Source organism: Dermacentor variabilis, chromosome 10 (assembly GCF_050947875.1).
Source record: "Dermacentor variabilis isolate Ectoservices chromosome 10, ASM5094787v1, whole genome shotgun sequence".
NCBI classification, from domain to species: Eukaryota; Metazoa; Arthropoda; class Arachnida; order Ixodida; family Ixodidae; genus Dermacentor; species Dermacentor variabilis.
Window position 1 is genome coordinate 10,917,252 of NC_134577.1, and position 25,973 is coordinate 10,943,224.

The window sequence follows — 25,973 nt, forward strand, 5'->3', positions numbered from 1 at the left end:
GCCCCAATGCGTACTCTTCTTCAAGGAAAAGGTCGCCACTGACCATTTTGGTCACCTTGTAGCCTGAACCTAGTATCTCGATGAGACATATGGCAATAGTGAAGGGTGAAATCATTCTGACGGCCTTTTCAGGGTTCTCACTATGAATAATACGAAATCATGGGAATATTTCTTTGCACTGGCCAAAAAACTGGAACATTTCTTTGCTGCGTGCCCTCTTTTGGTAAGAGGATGATCAGGCAGATGGAGGTAGGATGATAAATCCATAAATATTTACTTCATTTCCGCCACTATGCCAGCCACATACCACTGAGCCCAATAAGGGGAAGCTACGAGACAAGAAGGAAACACAGACGCCAGCTGTACATAGCTACTATAACCTAATATATTTGACCCAAGGTTGCATAAACTACCCCATATTAACCCTTGCTGCCTGGAAAATTGGAAGTAAAATGAAGTGAAGACAGAAGAGGCTGAATGTAAGAAAGATGAAGATCAGGGAGAAGGACAGGAAAGGGCAACAACTACCGATTTACCAAGGGTGGGTCAGTTAGGAGGTGCCATCTATGTGAAGCGGAGGCCAAAAAGGTGTGTTGCCTACACCGAGGGGCTGCAAAAGTCCACACAGCCGGCATCAGCTCAACCTCCAGGATCCCCTTTTGCTTGGACACAGCTAAGCCTTGCATGGCTAGACGCAGGAGGCTCCAACCCCTATGTGCTTGGGTCCGTGGTGTTGCAACACATCAAACGCCTGCTGATGCAGACGCCTCTACGGGACAAAAATACTTTAAAATCCGTAACATTTCTCTGACGTACTGACACTGCGTTTTGGGTAGCTTTGAAAATCATGACCAGAATCGTTGACCTACCTTCTAACTGCTGTTAACTAAATTGTTCTTGCCAAGTGCAAATAATTAAACTGATTCAGAGTTTCTCTTCAGTGCCCCATAAATATACACCTGCCAGGGTTCCTCAAAATGCATTACAATTGCAGTACATGAACATTTTTGCACTTTATTCTACCACAACACAACAGCTGAAACTGTTGAATTGCACAAGCTTTCTACTCAGTAGAGCGGCAAGTTGGGCTAGTTGGTGGAAGTTCATCTTCTAATACTGGGGTTACTGCGCTAAGACACACGGACAACAGAAGTAGAAAAGGACAGGATGTGCACAGACTCACAACTGAATTTTATTGGGTGAAAGATGACATATATATATACAATGATCACAATGACGTCATCACGCTGATAGGCCATCCAAGATCGCCGCCGTCACAATCTTTTACCGCCATACACGAGAGCTGTTCGAGGCATATGTTACAAAGAAGAAAGCGCAAGTATGTGTTAGCAATCCCTCCATTGTGCTTGCTGATTGTGAAGTGCAACTTCTGGACACAAGATTATGACGGCAGTGATTTTGGATGGCCTATCAGCATTACGACATCATTTTGATCATTGTATATATATGTCATCTTTCACCCTGTAAAATTCAGTTGCGATTCTGCGCACATCCTCTCCTTTTCTACTTCTGTTGTCCATGTGTTAGCACAGTAACCCCAGTATTACAATATTTCTACTCAGCACCAGAAAATTACAGCTATCAATGTGTTTGTGATAGGTGCAGTCATTTGCACAACTGCTCCCAGAAATTTTTTAAAAGCAGTTGCCACCTGAGAGCCTAAATTTCTTTGCTGCGTAAGTACGACTCTGGAAATAGAAGCACACACTTGCATATCTGTGTGCAACCTACACAATGTCTTCTCCCTTTATTCCATGCAGTAAGCTCATAATGTCAAGATATTCAGAAATTTTTTTTTTGTGCCGCTCAGTATTATAGTCAACTCAATCTTTCTCAATTGACATTTGCCCAAACATAACATCCTAGCTTATTTATTTTTAGTGCGATTACCAGCTTGTGAGCTATCTAGCATTCATTATTCCAAATGTAATGTGGGCTGAACTGAATACAACCAGAAAGAGCTGTAATGAAACATAAAAAAAATATCCTTCAATCACCTTGTCAAATGCAGTCACCAGTTTTGATGCCTTCACAAAAGGTTCACCGTGTACCTTGAACACCGGGTACTAATATGCAAAAGAGAGAGAAAGAAACAACATAGCTGCAGCTTTGAAACAAAATGTGGTTAAGCCTTATAACCCTATGCTACTAATTTCCTAACAAAACAAGATTTACTCAACATCATGAGTGAAAACTAAAGTGCTTTTGGCTGTTTACCTGACATATATATGCACAGTGAATAGACTGCTTAAAGACTTCCCTGCTTATTTGATTTCACAGACACCAAGCTTTAAAAACCCTACAGCATGCTGGAAATATCCTTAAATATGTATAAACACTAGAAAGGCATAAAGGGAGTAAGAATTGCAGCTGTGTAAAATAAGCCTGTTCATTTTATTTGGAGTAAGGCTGCGTGTGTTTGAGCCATTCGTTGCTTGCAGTAGAATACACAGTCCTTGTTAGAAATACAACCATAAATTTTGTCACACTTCATGCATGCAATTGCACTGACTAAATGCTCTATAATAATGTGTTATACATACATTTTTATCTTTTGAACATGTCAAGTCAAGCTTAATAAAAGATCATAGTGGGCTTATCAGCACACAGTGAAAAACACACTACAGCAGGACATTTTAGTGTTAAGAAAACACTGACAAGGAAATGTGTTATAATTACAAATATAGCATAATTATAAAAAAGAGGAAGCAGTGAACAAAGTGTGGGCATCCAAACAAGAATATAAACAATAAAAATAAAAATAGATTTGAAATAAGTATAACTCAGTGTATACAATTACGTTAATAATCATAAGCAGCAATTAAAGTGTGGTATGGGAGCAGTCGTCTAAACAGTCAGAAGAAAAATGAACCTGAAATACCAAATCATTACTAAGTGCATTGTCTAAAAAACATTTGAACCTCGATGCAATAAACACAGATATCACGAATTATCGGATATAACGAAGTAAACATTAAATGTTTCTCGTCAATATCAGCATGTATTGAATCTATGCTCATAACAAACATTGAACCTAACGATGGTATTTTTGGCAAAAGAAAAAATTGTAATACAATGAACTACAGCAAAAAACTATAAAGGAAAACGCATTTAGGTTTCTCAGAAATAAAGCTCGCAGTTGAAGAAAAATCTGTCCTCGTTTGGAATACAAAACTAGGGCGAATGCCTTTTCAGGGTTTTCAACTTCCTTTTAAATACGTCATAAGAAGGGCTACAGAAAACGCAAGAGCGACTTCAAGTCCAGTTTTTGCCCACACAGTTTTTGAAAATGTTGTCTTGTGAAATTGGTGCTGAATTCCTATGGCCCACATAAGTTGTCAGCTGATACGGAAAGCATACAAAAATATTGGTTTGCAAGTGGGAGCATCTGAGAGAGGCTGAACGAGTGAATAAATAAATGAACGAACAAATAAATAAATAAATTATTGAACAGGTGGTGCCCGCACCCCTTTCTCTTCGACAATGCTGATGCCAACCACTTCAGAAGCCGAAGCGAGACGGAGTGCCGCTGCCCGCAGACACTGGGCCAAGTTTGCACTGCTTGGCAGGCCGCACTCTTCGCAGCACTCGAGTACGGCCCGGTCCAAGGATCCTTTGAGCCGCTGGCACTCATTCAACGCACCAGCTGCCCCCTACAGAAAAGTGTGCAGAAATATGGCTGACTGTTACAAAAAGAGCTGCACAGGAGACAAGGACACGGAGGCGCTGCTAACGATAAACAAACAGATGCTGATTTTAGCATTTCTGGGCTTCCCATAGAACCACATTTTTCAAGCTATTGTAGGACAGCAAACTTCAAATGCAAGTTTTGTTTATCATTACAATGTGGGCGTGCTTGGGCAAAAAGTGAAAATTATTTCTCCTGAGGATGCCCAAGATCCCTATATACATGTCATACAACAAGGATTAAATCAGGAATACAACAAAGATATAACAGAACTGGTTAAAATTCTAAAGAGAGCCTCACTTCTCAGAATAGTGTAATGCAAAAGGAACCAGTTCACAGGAAAATAAAGGAGGACAAATGTTTATAACAACAATGTTAATGCATACATACACAGGATCCTGCATTCTCATTTATGAAAGAAAGGAACCCAGCATAGAGAAAATGTATTCGTAACAGTTAGAGTGGGAGTCAGTTCACTGTAATGATGCAAGAGCATGTGCAAAAGATCATAATCAAAGATGCAAGAAATAACAGATTTATTTTGCCTCACTAAGTGCAATTAATTAATAACAGTTAACAGTGGTGGGAATGCCCTTCAGCATTTTGAGCGGCCATTGCAGCAGGTGTAAGGTCTCCACGAAAGTGTGCACAAAAGGAAAAGAGAGAGAATACTATAGTTTAGTGTGCTCTTTAATTTACATAATGATTTCCTCATAAGAACCAGGAACAAAATAAGTGATTCCACGCAGCATGTCACGACAGCAGCAGAAACAGCACAAGTTATGGAATATTAAAGGGACACTAAAGAGAAACATTAAATCACTTTAGTCTGATGAGATATTCTTTGAAAGCTCCATGCGTGTTCTTATACTTTGCAGTAATACACAGATTATTAGAAGAGTAAAAGAAGGTCCCAGTTCTTCTAATTAAGTTTTGTGCCAAAACACAAAAGCCAGAGTGACATCGCAATATTACAAAGCACTTTTTTCATATTTGAGCCATTAAAAGTTCTTGAAATTTGCTAAGTTCAGACTTTTGGCTCTTTTAGAATACCATGTAGTCTACCTTTAACCATAAAAATGCGCTAAGCCCAAGCACAATTAGCGCAGCATTCCCACCACTGCAATTAATCATCTGCCTCCACCTTCTCGTCTTTTTTTTTGAGGCTGTCTTAGCAACTGTCACTAAGTAGACTAGCGTGAACCTTGGTTCTTAAACAGCAAGTTACTGGAAATTAATGCCAGACCTAGTGACCTGTCCTTTGTACTGTTGTCATTATGGGAGAAAAGCAAGTTTTCCCTGTTATTCAAATTACAATGGAAAGAGGAAGCAAAGCGTAAAGCACCACATCTGGTGGCCAAACATGTTGTGACGTGGTGAAAAAAAACATGTACAAAAAATGGTATAAAAGATAGGCAGATAGATAACTCATTGTGAAGAGTAGATGTGTCAGTGGACGAGAGCTTATAAGTGATGAAAAAGCATGTTGCTATACTAAATCTTTCACACCCATGGAAAAAATACTTTAAAAGTTATGTGCTATACATATACAAATGTGCAAGTGCAACGAGTAATGAAAACAAGAAGTGAACTCACCTTAAAGGCTTCATCGAGGTGACGAATGCCAACGTGCCTCATCTCAGCCTGCGGTCGAGTCTGCCAGGATCGTTTTCTTCTTAATTTCTGATAGAGAGAATGAAGAACCTGTTGACAAAACCTACTATAACCTGGACATTATAACTAGCCACGAAGCGCCCCCTTGCCACAGATACTATAACAGGTGGAGCTCTTAAAAAAGAAAGAAAAATAAACAGAAAGAAAAGCAGCGGTGAATCAATCCTATATCTAGAAGTACAGTCACACTTTGAGGTAATGAACATGGATACAACAATTAATTGGATTTATTGAAATAAATATAAAATTGTTATTACCAATACCAGCTTGCACTGAATACATACTTAAAATGAGTATATATTATGAAGCCCTATAATGACCCTTTCTGGGTTCTCTTATTTTTCTGTTCCTTCATCACTTGCATCTCTCATTTGACAGAATATAAAATGCAGCTGATGCAGATTCTATTTGTGGCAGCTAACTACTTTCTATTATGTCTGAGGCAGCCCAGGTGCAATTCAGGACACAGAATGCAAGATCTTTGACTAATCGAAAACATATCCTAAACTGTTCGAAACATAGCTGTAGCCTGCGTGTTTTCATACCTTGTCTCCTGACCGGGTGCTCATGGTAACATGAAGAAAGAGTGAAGAGTTTTCAAGTACTTTGCCAGTATCAGATGTGAGCTGGACGTGGCGGTAGCCTGCGAGGTAGTGTAACAAAATGTAAGGATGAGTTTGCTTCAGGTTTTGACCATGGTCCTAAATCGTGTACGCAGTTGATGAACTCAGCTCACTCTCTGGCAACAAAAAAACATTAAGCATTAGATCACAGTGTATTGTCCTGCACCCTATCTTTTCAATCAGCTCAACTCATTCCTGCTGAACAATTGGCCATATGTTACAAAATGCATGAGGGAGAATTTTTATGATCATGGCTCGGTGCTCAGAAGAAGAATATAGAATCTAGGGTGCAATCAGAGATCGTTGTTTAAAATGCATGTGGAGTTTGTGTGCAGTTTTGCCTCACACGATTCGCCTAGGCCGCACCAAGTCATCAGCCGCACCCGTCGTCAGCCGTGCTCGGCGGCTGACAACTCGGCGCGGCATAGGCCAATCACGTCAGGCGAAACTGAACGCAAACTCAACGTGTGTTTCAATCACCGATCGCGCCCCTGGTCCATCATTACCATTATTGGGATACCTGTCTCAGGTTACATAACACTGGAATAACTTAACAGGGCAAAAAGTTAAGCCCAGGACTTGAAGCCCTCTTAAAGGCCTCCAACAGACCCGAAGTCAGACATCAAAACTTGCACTGGAAAGGAAGCACGCATGAAAAACTTTACCTGTTTTCAGGCTTGACACTGGTATTGAGTGCTGGCCAATGAAGTCGTCCCCAATAAATTCATCATCCAGGACAGCAAAGCGCAGAACGGCAAGCTCTGGAGCAGCTACTGTGAACTCGAAGCACTCATCGAAAATAGGAGAATGACCTGGAGAGGAAAATAAAACAGCTAAAATTGTAATTCAAGTTTGGTACCTATCTCAAAAAAAGGAAATAAAAGGTTTGCTTCAAAATAAGCTACACCGATTATGATGGCATGACATGTATCTCATAAATGTGAAGTAAGCAGAGCAAACTAAGAACTTGGTGCTAAAGCAGCACACATGCTAGTACATGTTAAAGAAAGACCTTAAAAATTTTCACCGTCTATGCCCTTCTTCTTTAACATCATCAGCAGCAGCAGCAACCTGGTTGCGCCCACTGCAGGGCAAAGGCCTCTCCCATACTTCTCCAACTACCCCGGTCATGTACTAATTGTGGCCATGTTGTCCCTGCAAACTTCTTAATCTCATCCACCCGCCTAATTTTCTGCCGCCTCCTGTTACGCTTCCCTTCCCTTGGAATCCAGTCCGTAACCCTTAATGACCATCGGTTATCTTCCCTCCTCATTACATGTCCTGCCCATGCCCCCCCCCCCCTTTCTTTTTCTTGATTTCAACTAAGATGTCATTAACTCGCGTTTGTTCTCTCACCCAATCTGCTCTTTTCTTATCCCTTAACGTTACACCCATCATTCTTCTTTCCATAGCTCATTGCGTCGTCCTCAATTTAAGTAGAACCCTTTTCGTAAGCCTCCAGGTTTCTGCCCCGTACGTGAGTACTGGTAAGGCACAGCTTTTATACACTTTTCTCTTGAGGGATAATGGCAACCTGCTGTTCATGATCTGAGAATGCCTGCCAAATGCACCCCAGCCCATTCTTATTCTTCTGATTATTTCAGTCTCATGATCCGGATCCGCAGTCACTACCTGTCCTAAGTAGATTTATTCCCTTACCACTCCCAGTGCCTCGCTACATATCGTAAACTGCTGTTTTCTTCCGAGACTGTTAAACATTAGTTTCCTGCAGATTAATTTTTAGACCCACTCTTCTGCTTTGCCTCTCCAGGTCAGTGAGCATGCATTGCAAGTGGTCCCCTGAGTTACTAAGCCAGGCAATATCATCAGCGAATCGCAAGTTACTAAGGTATTCTCCATTAACTCTTATCCCCAATTCTTGCCAATCCAGGTCTCTGAATAACTCCTGTAAAAACGCTGTGAATAGCATTGGAGAGATCGTACCTCCCTGCCTGACGCCTTTCTTTATTGGGATTTTGTTGCTTTCTTTATGGAGGACTACGGTAGCTGTGGAGCCGCTATAGATAGCTTTCAGTATTTTTACATATGGCTCGTCTACACCCTGATTCCGTAATGCCTCCATGACTGCTGAGGTTTTGACTGAATCAAACGCTTTCTCATAATCAATGAAAGCTATATATAAGGGTTGGTTATATGCTGCACATTTCTCTATCACCTGATTGATAGTGTGAATATGGTCTACGTTGCCTTTACGGAATCCTGCCTGGTCCTTTGGTTGACAGAAGTCTAAGATGTTCCTGATTATATTTGTGATTACCTTAGTTAATACTTTGTAGGCAATGGACAATAAGCTGATCGGTCTATAATTTTTCAAGTCGTTGGCGTCCCCTTTTTTATGGTTTAGGATTATGTTAGAGTTCTTCGAAGATTCTGGTACGCTCGAAGTTATGAGGCATTGCGTATACAGGGTGACCAGTTTTTCTAGAACAATCTGCCCACCAAGGCTGTCTTTACTTCTTTCGGCGTTACTTGTGGGATTTCAAATTCCTCTAGACTATTCTCTCTTTCATCATTGTCGTGGGTGCCACTGGTACTGTACAAATCTATACAGAACTCCTCAGCCACTTGAACTATCTCATCCACATTAGTAAAGATATTGCCGGCTTTCTCTCTTAACACTGTGGGGATGTGCGACTCTCACGCGTCCCGTGATATGTTGGCTTTCCCTCACGGCTCGCGTAGCCTGGCGCCCGCGGCGGTTGGAGTGGTTGGGGCGCAGTACGAGAGATGGCGCGAGTGTTGCGCTGCTAACGCCGCCGATAGGCGGGCTCACTTGGGCGCCGAAAGACAAGGCGCTTCTCTCTCTTTCCCGGCGGATCGGCGAACAGCATGGACGTCCCGCGCGCGCGCCGACCCATGCTTCTGCGAGACCGCCTCGCGTGGCCTGCCTTCGAACGCGCCACCATTCGCGTGACCGTACACGCGAACGACCAGGCGTTGGGATCCAGCATAGGGCGAACATATTCGCTCGCTATCCGGTTGCGGTGAGTCGGACTTCTAGATTTGTCAAGCGCCCATCGGCATGTTTTGTGGATAGCAACTCGGCTAGCAGGCATTGATCTATGAAAGGTGCAATAAATGCCCTTGTGATTGTTTGCACTACTATGCTGTCATTCTTCTGTCCCAAGAGTACGGGAGGAGAAGACCACAACACATACATCTGATTCTTGCCAATTCCTAGTTTCTTCTTCACTGCTTTTAGGTTTCCTCCGTTCCTAAGAGCATGTTCAATTCTATCCATATTATACTTCCTTATGTCAGCTGTCTTATGCTTGTTGATTAACTTGGAAAGTTCTGCCAGTTTTATTCTAGCTGTAGGGTTAGAGGCTTTCATACATTGGTGTTTCTTGATCAGATCTTTTGTCTCCAGCGATAGCTTACTGGCATCCTGTCTAACGGAGTAACCACCAACTTCTATTGCACACTCTTTAATGATGCCCATAAGATCGTCGTTCATATCTTCAACACTAAGGTCATCTTTCTGAGTTAAAAGCCATATATCTGTTCTGTAGCTTGATCTGGAATTCCTCTATTTTCCCACTTACTGCTAACTCATTGATCGGCTTCTTACGTACCAGTCTCTTCCGTTCTCTCCTCAAGTCTAGGCTAATTCGAGTTCTTACCATCCTATGGTCACTGCAGCACACCTTGCCGAGCACGTCCACATCTTGTATGATGCCAAGGTTAATGCAGAGTATGAAGTCTATTTCATTTCTAGTCTCGCCATTCGGGCTCCTCCACATCCACTTTCGGCTATCCCGCTTACGGAAGAAGGTATTCATTATCTGCATATTGTTCTGTTCGGCAAACTCTACTACTAATAACTCTCCTCTGCTATTCCTAGAGCCTATGCCACATTCCCCTACTGACTTGTCTCCAGCCTGCTTCTTGCCTACCCTGGCATTGAAGTCGCCCATCAGTATAGTGTATTTTGTTTTGACTTTACCCACAGCCGATTCCACGTCTGCATAGAAGGTTTCGGCTTCCTGGTCATCATGACTGGATGTAGGGGCGTAGGCCTGTACGACCTTCAATTTGTACCTCTTATTAAGTTTCACAAGATCTGCTGCCCTCTCGTTATTGCTATAGAATTCCTGTATGTTACCAGCTATATCCTTATTAATCAGGAATCCGACTCCTAGTTCTCGTCTCTCCGCTAAGCCCCGGTAGCACAGGACGTACCCGCTTTTTAGCACTGTATATGCTTCTTTTGGCCTCCTAACTTCACTGAGCCCTATTATATCCCGTTTACTGCCCTCTAATTCCTCCAATAGCACTGCTAGACTCGCCTCACTAGATAACATTCTAGCGTTAAACGTTGCCAGGTTCAGATTCCAATGGAGGCCTTTCCGGAAAAAGGGATTCTTAGCAGCCTCTGCTGCATCGCAGGTCTAACTGCCGCTGTGGTCAGTTGCTTCGAAGCTGCTGGCGACAGAGGGCCGGGGTTTGATTGTTGTATTCATATGGGAGGTTGCGGCCAAGTACTGCACCAGGGTGGCCAAGCCTGCTCTGGTGAGGGAGTGCATCACCGGTTCTGGTCACTGGGATCAGGCCGCACTCCAGGCCTGTTTATGCAATTTTATCAACACGTGGATCTTCTTTTTTTTTAATCCGGTGGAAAATTGCGCGGCCCCGGGATTCAAATCATGGTCCTCTTGCATGCGAGACAGATGCTTTACCTCTACGCCACCAATAATAAAATTATGGCAAGTTTAGCCTCTCTCTTCGGTTACTTCAACAGCAGAATGAAAGAAATTTAATTCCCTTGAGTTTTTGTTGGCTATGTTATCTTCAAATGGTTTTTTTGCTTGACTAAAATCGAACTCCTTGGTTCCCCTTACTCTTATTCTAAATTGCTCGCAGTAAGCTTTAGGTAGGCAACCAGCATTGCTAATTTAAAAGCACTTTCTCTGCTGTTTTACCTTCTGTGCATTGCAGTAGGCCCTGAACCACTTTTTATTGAAGAGGAGGAATGTATTTGAAGTAAAGATAGGCTATTTCAGAAATACTTTGCTGCAAAAAATACTTCAATGCGTTCAGCAGAAGCGGAGTTATTGCAATCAGACATCCTCTTCCCTGTGGTCCCATTCCTTCTTCAATGCCTTGCACTGTGAAGGCTATGGCGGAGCGGGGTGTGCCCACAATGCTCCACCTTCTAAATATCGCCATGGCGCGCAGTTCAAATTTGCTTTTGCAGGTTAACGTAGATGCCACTACTTCCGATCTTGGTGCCTATGACAGGCCAATCGTAAGCCAAACGCAGTTGACCTCAGCGAGCCACAATGCACTTAGCCAGTGGACTCGTGGCAGCACACCGCAGCGGCCGCAGTATCTACGCTATGTAGAAGACCGCAGCTACATGCAACTGCAGTGCGTGTGTGCATCATTTACTTCGTGCACGACAGGGCTTGGGTGTGTGCTCGCATGTATGTGCTAAAGTCTAACCATGCTATGCACATGGTGCGGACTAGCTTTGTCATTCACCAGCTTCCCTAACGGATGGTAGCCACATACAATTTGCGCATTTTTGAAGCACTATCAATTAGTCTTCCAAGGCGTCTATCCAGGAGCAGCCAGGAGCAGCCAGGAGCAGCCAGGAGCAGCCAGGAGCAGCCAGGAGCAGCCAGGAGTGAACATGGGCTGGCAAGTGTGCCTGTGGTCTAAGCTTAGGTTTCACGTAGTTTGAGGCAAGTTGAGCATTCAAAACTAGTTGAAATTTGTGAGGCCCGCCGGCTACGACACCGATAAGCAAGGAAGCTAAAGTTTGATACCTATGCGGGTGGTCGCGGCCAAGCGTATGCGCGCATAGGTAGTCGACATCTTCTGGAAGTACAGAATTATTATCGAAATTCGAAAGCACATTTTTGCTTTCTTCAGCCCGTTTATTGAACTTTGTCAATAAATATACACAGTAACAGTAGGAAGAAGGGCACTGATCAAAACACCCTTCTTGACTGACGTCAGCTATTGGCCAATAGCAGCCACGTATGGAAATCTGCTTTACTACGAAATAAAGCATCCAGAAGAGAATGAGGAGCGGGCTTCTGTTGAAAAGAGTGTTTTAGAAAAAGCTGACTTATCGCTCCATTTGCGAGCTCTACGCACCACATACAACAGCAAAATTTGGCTGAGGTGTTCACAGCAGCATGTGCTATCCGCAGACTAAGTTTTTTACCAAGCCCGAGGGGTTGTTCAGGACCCTTTTAAGAAATGTTGATCTGCACAACACCCACTTCAAAAATTATGCCGCGATTGTGCTGACCTTCATTGGACACTGTCTTCGTACGCGCTTCAGCACAGTCCGTGGGAATCCCAAACACCTGCACAGTCACGTAGGGGTCGATGGCCGTGGCCTTGCTTGAGGCACCCCTGGGCAGTGGCAGCTGCTGGCCACTAATAATCTGTTGAACAGGGTGAAAACATCGGTCAGAAGGTACTGTACCACTAATGGCACACTTTTGGTTGCTCTAGAGCAGTCTGGCAGTTCGCTTTACACACCACTGGTCAAAGCCATGCACTCAGATCACATTTGCTTGGTTCATACAGAGCGCTGCATTCTATTTAAGAGTACTTGCAGCTGCTATCATCTTTTACTTGGGAGTGCGACCGAGATATTGCACAAATCCCAATCACATGGCTGCTACATCTTCCACTGAAACACCGCCCCAAAAGTTGCAGGATGTTTTATGCAGCTGTATCAGCAAGTACTATCATGAGCAATATGAAAAGGAACACAGGAACGCGTGGCAAACAGCCTCGAAACAGACTCGGAGCGATACGTAGATGGCGCTGTGAAAAACAAAGAGGGAAAGGAGGGCTCTCTTCCACTAACTGTTGGCACTCCCACCACCCTGGCATTTCTACAAAGGAGCAGCTTACGTCATGGATCGTCCGACAGCCGATAAGACTGTGATCGTCGCCAGTGGCTTACGCCGATTCATTTTCTTTTCTTTCTTTTTTTTTCTTCACGTAACCGCTTGATAGTCTCTTAGACCAAGTTTGCCTTGTATTTCAAACCGATTCTTTATTTGAATCGACGCACCCGGTTGTCAGTGGCACTTCGAACAGCGGCGGCGCTCGAACTAATGACAACAGAGGAATAGAATAAAGAAAAATGTTTAAGAAGAACATTGATAAACTGTCTCTCGTGCAACTTTGTTGCACGAAGTTCGTTCAGAAAAATTCACGTAGCACACTGTAGTGGCCCACGCAGAGCAGTCAACTCTGATTTTGTAGCCTCAAGATGCCTCAAGTGCGTCTTAAACAGTGGGAAGGTATAATAGAAATGTCTAAAAGAGGTTATACGCAGCGCAATATTGCCCTTGTGACAGGCCGCCCATTGAAAACGGTCAACCGGATTATCCAGGCTTACCAAGACGAAGGACGCATAAACAATGCGCCGCACCGCAGATGATCCCGATCAACAATGAACGATCAAGACCTTTGCATAGTGGCTGCTGTCAGCGACAAACCATTTCTAAGTGCGAAGGACGTTCGAGGTGCTCTTGGCTTGGACAACTTGAGCGACAGCACGGTACGACGAAGGCTTAGAGAAGCAGGACTGCGAAGTCGCATCGCCACACAGAAACCTCTGCTCACCACAGCCAAGAAAGCAGCTCGCCTGAGGTTTGCTACTGAACACTGCAGCTGGAGCGAGAGTGAGTGGAAGTATGTAGTTTTCTCTGATGAGTCCACGTTCTCGAGCCGCTGGGACCAACGAAAGAGAGTGTGGCGGACCGCAAACACACGCTTTAGTCTGCAGAATATCCAGGAGGTGGCCGCCAGCGGACACGTGTCTGCGAACGTCTAGGAGGCGATCTCCCACGAAGGCCTAGACCCACTGGTGAGAATTGATGGGAGGTTCACCAGTGCTGCGTATTGCACTCTGCTCGAGCACCAGATGATTCCCTATGTGTTGAACGGGCCGCACTCGGATGGGTGTTATTTTTTCCAGCAGGACTTGTCTCCCGTTCACACATAGAAGGACGTGACGTGCCTTTTGGAAGAGCGAGGGGTAATGCAACTTCAGTGGTGCGCGAAGGGTGCCGACCAGTGGCGTAGCAACAGGGGGCGCTGGGGGGCCATGGGCCCCGGGTTCAAGGGGCCAGCGGGTGGGTGTCATATACGTCTGAAGACACCCCTCTTTCCGCTGGCTACACTCGGGGGGGTGACAGAAGACCTACGGGCCCCGGGTGCCAGACGACCTAGCTACGCCACTGGTGCCTACATGAACATTATACAGCACGTTTGGGGCCGTGTGAAAGTGAACCTTTTGAAGAGGTCACTAGAACTGGCGAACTCCGACCAACTATGGGAAGCAATAGAACACGAGTGGAAGCGCCTTCAGCGTGATACCGCATTTATCGAGGCTCTCTACGCGTCTCTGCCACAAAGAATGGAGGCCGTCATTCAAGTCGACGGTGGCATGACGCGTTATTAGGCTACTAACGACCAAAACAAAGGACGAGCATAAGCTGCAATGACGCTATTGCCTTATTTCATTTGCTTTAATATCTTTTTAATATTCGGCAAGCGCCAATAAACTTATTTTGAACTCACCCTTAAATACCATTTTTTTTCCTGATTTACAAGATCTACCATAAATTAATATCGAAGTCAGGAACAGTGCTACCTTTTGTAACGGTTCGGCGCAAAAAGTTATCAGCGACGCAATATCTAACAGTGTTATCACCGCTTGCTGGCGATGCGAAATTCCGCACTTTGCAGATGCACGACGGGAGTGCGAACAGTTGTTAGAACAGCGTCCCCCTTTCCACTTGGTTTCCGACGGCAGCCGCTGCATAGCACCCACATAGCTGGGTCTGAGGGTGCTTTCTATGCGTTCCTGTGTTCCCTTTCATATTGCTCATAATAGTACATGCCTTGTTTGTTTAGAAGACAAGAAGCACAGTATGTCTCCACTTCCAGCCTCCAATTGCTTGGGTGAGCTGCTGAATATTTGAGTCAGGCACGCTTTCTCTGGCCCTGATCAAGAGTGGGCCCCGCATCATTGCAAACTGAGTCAGGCACGAGAGCAAGCAGCCTAATATATCATAACAGCTAAAAGGACTTGCAATTGACCACCATGTCTGATAAAATGATGAAAGAAATAAAAAAGAAAAGGTTCCCCCTTCTAGCTAACACTTCAAATCTTTATTATATTTGTCAAACCACATTTCCAGAGCATCTTCACAGCTATGTATCCATGCGGCATTAGATAGTGGTAGCAACGAGCCTCTTGCTGTTGAAAATTTAGTTTTGAGCCCCTTTAAGTGGGAGAGACTGTCTTCTATGATTTCTTGGTTGTCTACTGCACAAGTCTTTTGTTTTTGATTTACCTAAAAATGACGAATACAATGTAAGCAACAGAACATACGTAAAAAAGTTATGGGGCTTTTGAAGTGCTAAGACTGCATGTTAGGTTACAGGGGACAACATAGTAGAGGGCTCTGGATTAATTTTGGCTATCTGAGGTTTTCTAACATGCACTTGTACAGCAGAACATCATTGATACAATCCCCTTACATATGATTTTCGGCCCCAACATTTGCGATCGAGAACAACAAAAAAATGACCCAAAAGAGTTAGGGTTATTTCTTACCGGTTCATACACTCCTGTAAAAAGATTTTTTGGCACTAATGTTTTGTACATCACCAAACTGTGATCGTATGATACGCTTTCCAACCGCTAGATCCCATGCAAAAAAGAAAATGCACGAGGCGCCTGAGATCAAGAACAATATATAGCTGCCCACCGCGGCAGCTTCACCGCAATACTCGCCCGCCCATATCACGTAAAAATGCCGGTGTGCACTCAGTTTCTTATTGGGTGCAAGCAAATCTTCTCAGGAGTCACTGCACCCCACAATTACAGCTAGTGGAGCCAACCATATTTAGATAAGCATCTTCGCCTATCTGTTTCACAGCGCGTGATGCCGTTGGAAGTGTACTGCCCGCTTTTAACAGGCAACAACCCAAAAGTGCAAGTCTGTAACAGTTTCCCTGCAACAGACTGCAATCGTATACGTTTTCCGGCTGCCAGATTCGATGTAAACAAGAACAGGTGTGAAGTGCGCATGATTAAGCCACTCGCCCCATCACCTTACCTGCAATACTCGCCCATCCATCACATGAAAACGGCGGCACGCACTTAGTTTCTTATTTCGGTACCAGCACACCTCTTGGGTCGTCACCTCATTTGCAGCTGTCGCCACCAAACCTACTGCGATAAACATCTTCACCTATCTGTGTTACAGCACTCGGGGCGTAGCGCATAGTGCCGTTGGTAGCATACTGCACGCTTTTAGTAGGCGATAATCCAAATGTGTCGTCATTCCCAGCTGCAGGCGGCACGATGTGAGCATCACATTTCGCTTTGGTGGCATGCAGCGTCGCCCACCAGCTCTTTTTCGATTCGGTTTCCCGTCACCGTCTTTAAACACTGTGCAACAGGAAAACAACAAAGCGTGTCTCAGGCCGCCGAAGCTCCACCAACTCGACGGGTGTCGGCGTATCGTGCCTTGTACACAGCAATTCGCGCAACTCTTTGCATTATGTAGCTGTCAACTACAGTTGAGTTTGTACTTTTTTTTTTAGTTACTTCGGATTGTGCGTTTTCTCGGTTAGTACATTCTTTGTCGCGTTTTTCCCCAAAACGTACGAACGAGGTTCTAGTGAATTTGAGTACCATGAGCCTTTCTGCATTTTTCTCCTTTCACGATGTGGTCAGAGGGGCCAGGAATCAAGTCTGTGACTTTGTGATTAGCAGCAGAACGTTACAGACATGGAGGAGTGTACCTAGTGACCACTAAAAAAGAACCTTGGTTGAGACTACACTGTAGCAAGAAAGTTGTACAACAGTCACAAAAGAAGTCTCAGATACTGGGGTAGCATAGCAATTAAATGCAAAAAAAGAAAAAAAAATTGTGTGCTGAAGTGGGGAAAAAGAAAAGCTAAGGCAGCTGGAAGAGTCTGAGCAGCCTGGTTGTAAGTAAAATGACATACTGGACATCAAAATTGTGGATTACATTGCTCAAGACACTAGCAAATACAGTACAGCCTCAATGCAGTCATGGTGAATGATTTTGCTCCCACATATGATGTCACACTAACATCAATACAAGTGAACTCACTTCTAGCCATACATTCCCTTCCTTTTTGTAGGCTATTTTGTATGCGATCCAGAATTTGCACTTAACGGCAATGTTGACACATGCGTTTGGTTGCTGCACCAAAGTCTAATTGCTCCACAAAGACTAATATACAATCAACAAACGTAAAATTTTCAACGCTGAGCCAAGAAATCTGACCTTTTCTTACTTGTTTCCAAGCTTCAGCTGCCTGCCTACAAGCTTAGTTTAGCCACTGTCCCAGGCACAAGGCCACAACTATCACGAAACGCCTACCAAAATAATTATCACTCATATTGCTTATATTATGCCCTTCCCATACTCACTCTATTCAAATGGCTAACCTAAGCCACTTGATAGAAGAGAGCAACTGCAATGCTCTCATTTCTGTCAGCACACTAACACCACCTATCAGTGAACATACGAAACAGCACGAGAAGAGAAGAAAATACTGGCATGCAGGGGCTGTGGCTATGGGGCACTCAAGCTCACTTTTCGAATAGTGGCTTCACCTGGCTCAGGTAGCTCCTCTGCTGTTCAACAAGGCATTGTTCATGAAGTTCTGCCTTGCATGGCATTGTTCATGAGGTGTCATGAAGTTTTTCCAAGCAGTCTACATCTATTTTAATTTCATTTTGTTTTTTCATGTCTAGTATTTGAATGTTCTATTATTGGCACCAGTTACTAACATCTTGCACCACTCTAAGGTCTGGGCATGTACCGTGATTGGCACTTAAACAAGACGTAGACTTCGTAACAAGACGCAATCATGCAGTCATCCCAATTAATCAATGTCAACTGGCTTTCAATTTGTTGCTTCCACTATTTTACTGTGTCACCATGAGCACCAGCTACTACGACATCTTGCACCACTCGAAGGCTCTGGCACATACCTTGACCCGCAAGTAAAGAGGCTCATTATCAGAGAATGTTTCCCGTCTGTAGGCATTGAAGACGGACCACGGTTGGCGAAGGCAAGGCGGCTTGAGAACATAGCCAGAGCCACCATTTTGTCGAAACCAGCCACGATGTAGATCCATCGATACACCCGATGTCTGGACATTCATGGCCGCTGCAGCAGAATCGTGGAAGAATAAGTTGGTTTGCCCAAGCTGTTGCCATGTGTTCTTTCTCGCTTATTTCATACCAGATGCACCACTGTGCAATACATATTACACCCTTGCCCGTTGTCCTTCCAAAAAATTGGGTGGACATTAGATTTCTACTTCATTTAGGAGCTTTATTCCAATTTCTATGTTAGTGTTCTACTTTGGACGCATAGAAAGTGGGCGCGAGTTTAATTCAAGGGTGTGCTAGAATCAGGAAAATACTGCCAAATGAATCAGTGGTGTGTTTTGGCATTTTTTTATTAATTTAGTTTAATTTGACCCGCTGAATAATTTGATCAAATTTGTCGGTCCCATTAGGATCAAATTAACAGAAGTCAACTGTGCTCATTTACGTCCTCCGATATAAAACTCAATTAGTCTGAGCTGTCTGATAAGCTGAATACTTCAGTAAACTTTATTCGTCAACTTCTGGTAACATATTTCTACATTTTGTTTGTTTGTTCTAAAGAAATTTGACTAAACTATGAAAATAATCATAAACAAAGTTTTAAAACACTACGTTCCTGGGCACAACAGTGCTCCATTTGTTTTCTTCTGCATGACACAGCTGAAACCCATACAGCCAAGACAAAATGCAAAAAAATTAAAGAGTCAGTGTGAGCTCTGGCTTCGAATACAAGTGCAGCTCCAAATGTCGGTAACACCGGCATGCAAGTGAATGACTTATTTATTGCCATTACATTTGGGCTACCAACCAGATTATTCTAATGAAGAATGAATCCAGATTTTGCCACATATGAAAGCAGGTATGGAAATAAAATCAAAACTCTCACAATGGCACCAATTACAGGCAGTTGTGGCAGTCTATGTGTTGCAGTCTCTAGTTATGACTGATGACAGCTTGAATATGGTGTTAAAGTCATGCCCATTCCCACCACTGTCATGCAAATTAGGTCTCTAATAGAATAAAGGCCTTTTGTCAGACTCAACAATTAAGCCTTTCTTACAATAATAATAGCCAAAACGTAACTGTGCATTTCAGGGTTTCGTCCCACTAGTATATCATCCTCAGTTAGTTTTGATAAACCTTTATGTTCACTTAATATCTACACTACAACTCTGATCAACAACTGGCTCTCTGTTCTATGCAATACAAGTTGTGTTCAAGTCTACTTCTTGCTCCTATTTTCAGTTATCAGTTATCACTATCAGAATATTGTGTGTTCGTTAATATTCGTCTTTAGATTGATGATTGCATCCTTTACCGCAATATTAACACAGCAATGGATCATGATTTACTTAATGACACCATTGCAAAATTTTGTAGGCAGTGCAAGGAATGCCAAATTAACATTAATTTCTCTAAAACTGCTTTCAAGTCCTTTTCCAGACACCTATCTCCATCACTTTTCTCGTACACTTTCCATGGTCAGGATTTAAAAAGAGTGACCGAATTTAACTACCTTGGTCTTCATTTCTCTCATGACATGTCAGGGTCAAAACACATTGATATCATATGTAACAAAGCTTTTAGACGTCTCGGTTACCTCCATCGTTCATTGCGTAAGGCTCCAAAGGATACCAAACTGCTGACATATAAAACATTTATCCACCCCATTCTTGATTATGGCTGCATCATATGGAATCCTCATAAGAAATCTGATATTAAAAAATTAGAATCAGTCCAAAAAAAATCGGTGCGCTTCATTTTTCGCAACTATAACCAAGCTTTTTCCCCTTCCTTCCATTATACAGCTATAGGTCTCACAGTTCTTTCATCTCGCCGCCGTTTAGAATGCATTAAATTGTTGCACACGCTGGTTCATTCTAAGCGCGTTGTTATAATAAATAATTATTTGAACTTTGGTACACCTTCTATCACTAAGAGTTCTCATAATCTTAACCTCATCCATTTCTTTTGCCAAACGGAGATGTTCAAGCACAGCTTCTTTCTACTGGCCATTGAACTCTGGAATTCGCTACCTGGAAGCATCCGCTCTTTACCGATGCAAGAATTTTTGAAATCCATTGCATTTACTCGATATTCATATTTTTTGTGCCTGTATTTTGTTTTTCACTTACTTTTTTCTCTTCACTCCCTCAGTGCCCACTCCTGCAATAGCCTCACCGAGGCTGCAGTATGTGTAAATAAATAAAATAAATGGATAAATAAAATAATCAAGTGAAGCCATGCTCTCTCTGTTCCTTAGCATTAATTACACCTTTTATTTTCTTTAACCTTACTTGTGCTGTACTCAGGCTTCTTGCCAAGCTGAGCTTCTGCATTCTTGACAAGTGCCACTCCAATGAAGAAGGCATGATAGATTCTACAGCCATGGTTCATGCAGGATACGTTCTGCATTAAATGATAAACCTATCTGAGGACATGATTAACGTGTGCCAAAAACAAACACAGAACAAATAAAAGGGGGTGGACGGAGGACAAGTGCCTGACCCATGCCCACCCCCTTTTGTTTGTATTGTGTATTGTTTTACTGCACATTAATCGTGTCAAGTACACACCAGCTAGGCCCCCAGCTAATCCTTTTAAGCCATTGAAGGAGCTTACCCATCTGGAAGCCACATGCCCACAATTCTAGGGGATTGTAGTTGCTCGAGTCAACTCGACTGGCCGTTGGCGAGATGTGCGCCAGAAAGCGACGAGTGTGCGCTGCCACTTCATCTGCCAAGGCGTGGCCCAACTTGAGAGCAGAAGTCTCACTGAAAGTGCACACCTCATCCTCGGACTCTGCAAGATCACAATAAGAAACTGCTGAGTGCAGAGCTTTACAATCAGAGTCGGCTAAATGACAGGCGTTATCAGTGACATTGACAAAAGCCTTTCAATGGTGATGATGCATGGCTCACTTCACGATATTGATGCTAAGTACATTCTTCCGTGTGCATGTCCAACTTTCAACACTACCTGTCATCAATTTCCCCAAATTTGTTTGAAGTTGTCCTAGCACTTGTGAGTTTATATGTCTGGAGCATCCTGAAGGACCCATAGAGGAACACTGCTTATGTCTTATTTGGTAGAGGACCAGTCCTAGGTGGTGACAGCTCCTAGCTTGACCAGTGGCATAGAATTTCTCCACTATATGCATTACTTTGTTGCCTGGCGACCAGTAACAAATGGTGACTGGCAAGACTTGGCAAAATCGGTGAAAGGGATGACCCAAGAGAACACCAAGGTTCCGAGTGACTGTCAAGACTCTACAAGACTTAAAGCTGGCATGGCTCTACTAGAGTCAACTAGACATTTACTAGACTGGTAAGGCTCTGTGAGATTGTAAGAATGTGCTAGGATGCGGCTCAGTGCTTGTTCAGCGTGCTTGTAAGAATCCTATGCTTAAAAACTGACATGTGCTTTAGCAACAAAACCTGATATATTTTGCTGCAACTAGGGCACCTGCAATCGTTCCTGGTCACATGGTGCCATGTAGTGGCTACCTTGTTGAAAAACATCATAACAGAGCACAGTTTCTTGACGTAGCACAATGGTTTGTTACATGCTGAAATTCTTAGCTTTACTACCAATCGCTTGATAACTCGACAGACACTAAAGATCTTTTCATTTATTGTGCACTCTGGCCTAGCCTTTGTTATCAATTCTCTCTCAATTTCACCTGCAACAAGATTTCAGTGCACAATAGTCTTTTGAGCATTCTCAACAATGGAAAGCCACAAGCTTTCAATTAAGCTAAGGAAAGACGTGCTTCACTTACGTGATTGCTGTGAAGTTGGAAAATCACTGAAGTGGATTCTGGACAGCACCACTAAATCGGACAGTGGCTTGATGAGCTTCAGCCTCTTGGATGATTCCTGGTGGTGGTCAAAATAGGAACTGCATCACTCACATTGGGCTCACGTCTCAGCTAGCAACCACAATATGCGTATTAAGTCTATGTCGCAGAAATAAACCTGTACAGCGTTGGAAGCAACAAGTAAACACTAACAGGCGATGGCAACGTTCACACTGTTGACAGCACTCACCGAGTGATTGCTGTTTTTGTCAACGAAGTCGTCCTCTTCGGATATTTCGGCTTCCTCAGAATCTTTAGGAAGCTTCTTACTCTGAAAGTTGCAACACATTAGTCAACAACAGGAACACTACAGTTATGAGTGGTCCTCAAAACATTTTGAACCACGGTTTACAATGTCTATATGTCGTCACAGTGTTTCCATCTCCTGGCATTGTTTTCACTGACTAAGAACTGCTGCATGCCGTAACCTAATAAATTTTAGTGTCTGTTATTATGGCATTCTTTGGGGTTCTGTGCTTGTTAACGCCTTATTAGTGCCTGATTGAGCTTTTTATCTGTAATTACATAGTTCATCTTTTGCAATGCATACTTCAGTGCACGTTTTCTCAGACAGTGAGGACCTGTAATTGCTCATAACAGACATATGTGCTAGCATCTTCAAACATATGATGTAGTACACACAAGTGTTTCAATTCACAGAAATTTCTGCATCCTTGCCCCAAAATAAGTAACTGTGGACAACCTAAACTGAGTATTTCAGGATTCAGTTTCAAGTAATGGAAGTGTTACACAACACTTTTGGTCTCGCCCAGCAACAAAGTCAAAGTGCTAAACAAATTAAAAATAGAAAGAAAGAAGGACCCAGAAACAAGTAGGATTGTGCGCAAAACAACAAACACACCATGTGTAACCAGACAAAGTGAACTGTCATGTGTTTCTATTGCTTTTTGTCTCCCTGAATTGTTTCCCATTAAATATTACACTAAAATATTAGTATCAGCAAGCACTGACTGGCCTAAACAAAGATGCTGTTGTCATCACATGCAGGGACACCACTTTTGCTTTTCAAACTCCTTAACACTCAATAGAGCAGTGGACATGCTGCTGTTTTGACTCCATGAAAATATGTAAATGGGCATTCTTAGTACTGGCCTCTATGCAAAACATAAGCACAAGAACAGGCTAGAGGTATGGCAGCCAAGCTGAGACTGGTACTGAGTACAAGACACATCTCTCATTTTAAAAGAAGCCAGCACTACACTTCCCGATCAACACTGCTCCAATTTTTATCATAGGGCAAAAAACCATGTGTAAGCATATGAGTGATTAAGAATGAATGGACATTGAGCAACTATGCATGATCAGGCATTGTGGACAGAAGGAGAGCACAAGTTATCGTTTATGGTACTAAAAGAGTTTCAGAACTGCTGATTTATGCCTAAAGTGCTGTACCTTTATGATAATCTTCCTTTTCAAAGTTTGAGGTGACAACTTTGTGGTGAACTCCCCGCCATCTCTGCCTGGGATGTAAAGCAGGTCACCCAGCTTCTCCATGAGCAAAGCCACGACTTCTTCTTGAGCTTCAGGTGTACAGTGGTTCTCAAGGTGGAGAATTAGCGGGTAACTGCAAGTCACCACCTCACATGGTTGCAGCTACATTATGCATTGTCACAGGTTCAATAAGGAACAAGGCACAGACAGACAGGGAGGACACAAGATAAGAGCACTGAATTTCACAAAATTATGAATTCAAAATTAAGGCACACATATGCTTATTTGCCAACCTGCAAACTTGAAAATCAGTAAAAAAACGTGCGGACATGACAATGAGGAGAAGTACCAAGCTTTGTTTATTTTTTTAGTTTTCCATGAGCACACACATCTTGTGGGATACATATGCACTCTGTTAACAATAATTTATTTTCAGATGAAGCACACAAGGAACAGCAAACACAGAAAAGCACAAGCTGACAAGCAACATGCCAATTTTAAATCACAGTGACTTTTTCAACAACAATGCTGTTGCTGCCCGAGTCTACTACTGTGCACGTTGAACTCTCTCTCCTTTTGCCTTCATCTTTCTGTCAATCCATCAACCCCTTTCTCCTGAGTTGGGTAGCCAACTGAAAGGTTAAACCCCTTGCCTTTCATTGTTTTCTTTCTTTCTCTCTTGCTGTTGCTGATTTTGCTTGCTTCAGGAGTGTGTCTGAATAAACTTCCTCCAAGCGAGCATCCCTCTAGTATATACATGCGCTTCCACAAAAGGGCAGTACAGATATGATTTTAATAGAGTCACTGTATATGACTCAAAATTTTTTTTTTCGAATGAATTTTTTGCAATCTTGCGGAGCGCCATCTTTAAATGCGTTTAAAACTTTTTCACAGACAGAATTTATTTTCCGTAAGCCTTCAAAAAACATTCGTAAAACCATAGAACCAGCCCAAATTTGTAAACGTAATGAAAAATTTGGGAGTTAGCAGGTGCGCATATATGGTCAATACTGTCCAAGTTTTGTGACAATGAAGAAGCACAAACGCTACCAGGAAGTGTCAACAATCAGGCTCTTCATTGTGTGAACTTGTGTCCAGAAAGCAAGGCAACACTAAAATGACAACGCAGCAGTAAGCATATTGTTGCTCATCCAGTCTAATACCCCTGGTCAAGTACATTGGCCATAGCAATCGCTGGTGGTCACAAAGATTTGCGATGCCGCAACACTATTTGCAATGTGCATAAAATCAGATTACTAAAATGCTCATCTTGATAATGATATGGGAACAATGTTCACGAAATTTCAAATACAGAAGGCATGTCTTGGGCTGTCCGATAGCATGATAAAGCTATAATTTGGTGAAAGCGGTCGCCAGCTAAAACTAAATGATGCATATGTGGCAATATATGCCCACAACACCCACATTCCATTGCAAATGCTATGTGCATACATCTTGCATCCAGTTATGCATTCGCATTTTATTGCATTGTAAATCTCTGTCCATACCATACCACGAAGCCAAACACCAATCCCTGTTACATTATGCATTGACAAAATGGCTAGTATGCACATAATCGGGGTATATAGACTATAACCAGCATATCTCAAATTTACTGTGGAACATGCTTTTATCTGAAGCAGAAGAACAAAAATGACTGCATATTATAGCACCAACTACCCCTCAAAACATCCACTGTATCTGCATTGCCTTCCAGGCCTTTAATTGGCCAGCAGTGAGCCTGGCAATGGCCAAATAACCCCTAGTTCAATTTCCAACAGCCCGTGAATATCATTTCCTCAAGAAGACAGTGAACCAGTACTCACTCAGAAGCCTCGAAAGCGTGCTCATGAATAGTGTCTAGCACTGCAGTCAGCGGGACCTTTCCTGTCAACGTGTTGCCATGAAACACAACAGGCCCTTCAGTGCTACTCCAACAGTCCACTGCAAAAGGTACAGAAGACACTCATTTAGCGTAGAGCCCGATAAAAGATGCTTGACAGCATTCATGATGCAGAGAAAGAATCAAGGGAACTGAAGAGGTTAATACATAGTCAAGCAGCCATCACCTAAAACAAACAGACACTGAAGCCATGCAATGAGGGTAGGAAAATGGAAGCCTTTTTCATTTTCATTTCATTATTGTGTGTATTAATCGCAGCAACGAGCTAAATTTATGTCTCAATGACCTGAGTATATTGGAAAGTAAATGAAAGAAAGTACATCTTGCCACCACGGAAAACAAAAGCTAACACCTCTGCCTCAGAGCTCCACCAACTAAACTATGGCAGCAGCTGTCCCCTCTTCCTTGTCTTGGGAGTGTTAGCCAGTGCTACCTGCGGCTTCGGTGGAAAATGTGGGACATGCTGATATTGAGGACAATGCAATGAAAAAGAAGTAAATGAGAAGCAAGAACACTAAGATAATAAAGGAACAAAAAAATTAGCAAGTGCAGATTCACATTAATGTATAGCCAGAATTAACTGGAA

At 43.0% G+C, this 25,973-nt stretch overlaps 1 protein-coding gene across 2 annotated transcripts in view; it reads right to left on the reverse strand.

Annotated features, from left to right (window-relative positions):
• LOC142559855 (inactive phospholipase C-like protein 1) overlaps positions 1-25,973 on the reverse strand; it is a 195,538-nt gene that overhangs the window by 16,379 nt on the left and 153,186 nt on the right. For both annotated transcript variants that reach the window (XM_075671533.1, XM_075671534.1), the window contains exons 13-24: positions 25,311-25,428; positions 23,446-23,617; positions 22,223-22,303; positions 21,955-22,051; positions 20,796-20,975; positions 18,050-18,228; positions 12,290-12,428; positions 6,672-6,818; positions 5,929-6,026; positions 5,306-5,392; positions 3,489-3,674; positions 2,019-2,087 (exon numbers count right to left, since the gene is read on the reverse strand). In XM_075671533.1, coding sequence (XP_075527648.1) covers positions 2,019-2,087; positions 3,489-3,674; positions 5,306-5,392; positions 5,929-6,026; positions 6,672-6,818; positions 12,290-12,428; positions 18,050-18,228; positions 20,796-20,975; positions 21,955-22,051; positions 22,223-22,303; positions 23,446-23,617; positions 25,311-25,428 — 1,553 coding nt within the window. The remainder of the gene's footprint in view (positions 1-2,018; positions 2,088-3,488; positions 3,675-5,305; positions 5,393-5,928; positions 6,027-6,671; positions 6,819-12,289; positions 12,429-18,049; positions 18,229-20,795; positions 20,976-21,954; positions 22,052-22,222; positions 22,304-23,445; positions 23,618-25,310; positions 25,429-25,973) is intronic.